At 34.0% G+C, this 2757-nt stretch overlaps 1 protein-coding gene across 1 annotated transcript; it reads left to right on the top strand.

The window, feature by feature from the left end:
• The first annotated feature begins 1554 nt into the window (after positions 1 to 1554).
• LOC108710483 (olfactory receptor 11L1) lies at positions 1555 to 2496 on the top strand. The gene has a single exon (XM_018251620.2). It carries the CDS (start codon positions 1555 to 1557, stop codon positions 2494 to 2496), a length of 942 nt encoding a protein of 313 aa, XP_018107109.2.
• The last annotated feature ends 261 nt before the right edge of the window (positions 2497 to 2757 follow it).

Raw genomic sequence — 2757 nt, 5'->3', positions numbered from 1 at the left:
TGCAAATCCCCACCCAATTGCTAACAATAGCATCTCTTGTCCCAGGGAGTATGGAAAAGACTATTTAAACCATAATGTTCATAGAGCTAATGTGTTATCAGTGATGTTCCAGTAATCTAACATAATCTGCAGCATATTCTTTCTTTATATATATATATATATATATATATTATATATTATATTTTTATATTATATTTCATGTATTTATTTTAGTTTCAATATTTTGTCTGTTCTGCTGAATTGTTGAAGAATATAATGGAGAAAATTGCTATATAACAAGAAAAAGAAATTGTTCTGGAATTGTTTGAAGCAGCTCTATTTTTTTTATTAAACAAGACTTTCAGGAAAATTTACAGTACTTTTAAATACATTCATTTAAAATGCTTAGTTCAGCACTAATGCCAAGCTCAATAATGAATGCTTAAAATAAACGATATGTTGGCATTAAAATAGAATTAAAATCGACCTACCAGCTCAGGTCCATATAACGGTCTTCCCCCACAATTCTAACGGCACCACTCAAAATCTCACAACTGGACCTATCTGTCTACCAAGATAAACAATTCAGATGTGTGCAGAGGTGTTGGCAGATGTTGTCTCTTACCACTTCTGGTCCTATTTTGTGAAATCTTGCTATGCAACCATGCCCAGCTGAAGAACATCGAGAACCGGCTTCAACTATACATGATCTATGTCAGCAAGCACAAAGAAGAGGACCCAAGTTGGTGAACAATGGCATCTGACAACCTTCCTGTGTTATATATTTAACCAGGTACATTGCTAGGTAAATTGTGAGACTAATAGGTGGTGTGGCTCAGCAGCAAGGGGGCAGGTTTTTGGAAGGAGCTTGTCTTTGTAAGTAGGGGTTTGTTCTCTTTTAATAATTCAGACAACAATATAATCTTAAACATCAATAATTTTATGAGCTGTACACATAGGTAATGCTCACAAATGGTTACTAATAGATGATAAATCAGTGCCTATGTCCTACATTTATAATCTTATTTTATATAGCACCTACATGTTCTTATGCACATTAAATAGCATTTAGTTCAACTTCCCTATCACATAACACCCAGACACCAGGGCCAGTTTGATAAGAAGCCAATTACAAATGGAAGCTGGTGCTTTTTGGGCAATACTTAGTTAAGTCATTTTAATGTTACAGTTTTCCCTTCACACGAATAGTACGTTTCAACAATGGCAATATGTAAATCTACACTGTAAATAAACAGATAAGGAATGTCAACTTTCAGACACTTTGTTTTAAAGTGGATAATCTGCTAATGCAACAAAGCAATTGTACCATAAAATTCAGCATTACAGCATGAAAATGTGCAGGTCTCTCCAGATGTATGGTCTAGAGTACATTTTTATTTGCATTGAAATTATTTCCAAAAAAATACTCCTTGTTCTATTATTACTGCTACTATTACTACTAAAAATAACAACAATATGATTTCCTGAAGGTTAGTACTTTCTGAAGAAGAAGAGACATTTCTGCTACAACAACAATAACAACAACAGCAAAATATAACAAATACTATAGAGGTAATGAGTGCACAAAATCTGACACTTTCAGAATTTCATTTGGTGGGATTTCAAAATCTTCAGGAATTCAAGTTTATTTTCTTCAGCATAATCCTAATATTCTACTTCAAGACTCTAATTGGTAATCTTACCATCATCTTGTTGATATTGACCACTGAAGGTCTCAAGGCCCCTATGTACTATTTCCTTTCCCATCTTTCCTTGTGTGACATTCTTCTCACTACAAACATTGTTCCTAAACTCCTCAACATTGTACTGACATCAAAAGACATCATATCTATTACTGGATGCCTCACCCAGTTTTATTTTTTTGGTGTGTCTACAGTTACAGAATGTTTTCTACTTACAGTCATGTCTTTTGATCGATACCTGGCCATCTGTAATCCTTTGCGCTACCATTCCATCATGAGCTTTAAGCTTCGTCTTCACCTTGTTCTCTGGTCTTGGCTGATAAGCTTTGTGATATCACTGGATTTAACTCTTTTATTGAACCAGCTTGATTTCTGCAATAATAATGAAATTGATCATTTTTTCTGTGATTTTCAACCCATTCTGGAACTTTCTTGTTCAGACACCTCTATTGTGAAAATGGAAGACTTTGTATTAGGTGTGCCGATAAGTCTCTTTCCATTTGTGTTCATTGTTGGGACATATACCCGCATTGTTCTTGCTATCATGAAAATGCCATCATTGACTGGAAGACATAAGGCTTTTTCCACCTGCAGTTCTCACCTGGCTGTAGTGTTTTTATATTATGGGACTTTAATTGTTATTTATATTGTTCCATCTAGAGGCTCCATAAAGCATATCAGCAAGCTCCTCTCTTTGCTTTACACAGTGATGACTCCGTTATTTAATCCTATAATATACAGCCTTAGAAACAAGGAAATAAGACTTGCTTTGGGGAGATTTATCAAGCCAAAACTATCAAGTTTCAGTATTTAAAAACTTTAAATTGCAGTATATCCAAATTAAGCATCAAGAAAAAAAAGTTTTGTAGGAAGCCTGATATTTTGTATAGCCTTTAGGTTGTATGGATGTTTAAGTGGAATCAATATTGTATAAAATAAACTGGAACACACTTATTTATCAGGAATAATCCCTGAACGCTACTTCTACTAATATACATATGGTCCATGTTTTCCATGGGAATTTGGAGAACATAAATAAAAAATATGGAGAAAACAGAACATTTGGAATAAAGGG

The sequence above is a fragment of the Xenopus laevis genome, chromosome 3L, assembly GCF_017654675.1.
Source record: "Xenopus laevis strain J_2021 chromosome 3L, Xenopus_laevis_v10.1, whole genome shotgun sequence".
Classification (NCBI taxonomy): Eukaryota; Metazoa; Chordata; class Amphibia; order Anura; family Pipidae; genus Xenopus; species Xenopus laevis.
The sequence above is the reverse complement of the archived record's forward strand: the minus strand, read 5'-3'. Positions and strand labels throughout refer to the sequence as shown.

Bases quoted from the DNA above. Each gene is read 5' to 3' on its own strand.
- LOC108710483 (XM_018251620.2), top strand. From the start codon at position 1,555: ATGAGTGCACAAAATCTGACACTTTCAGAATTTCATTTGGTGGGATTT.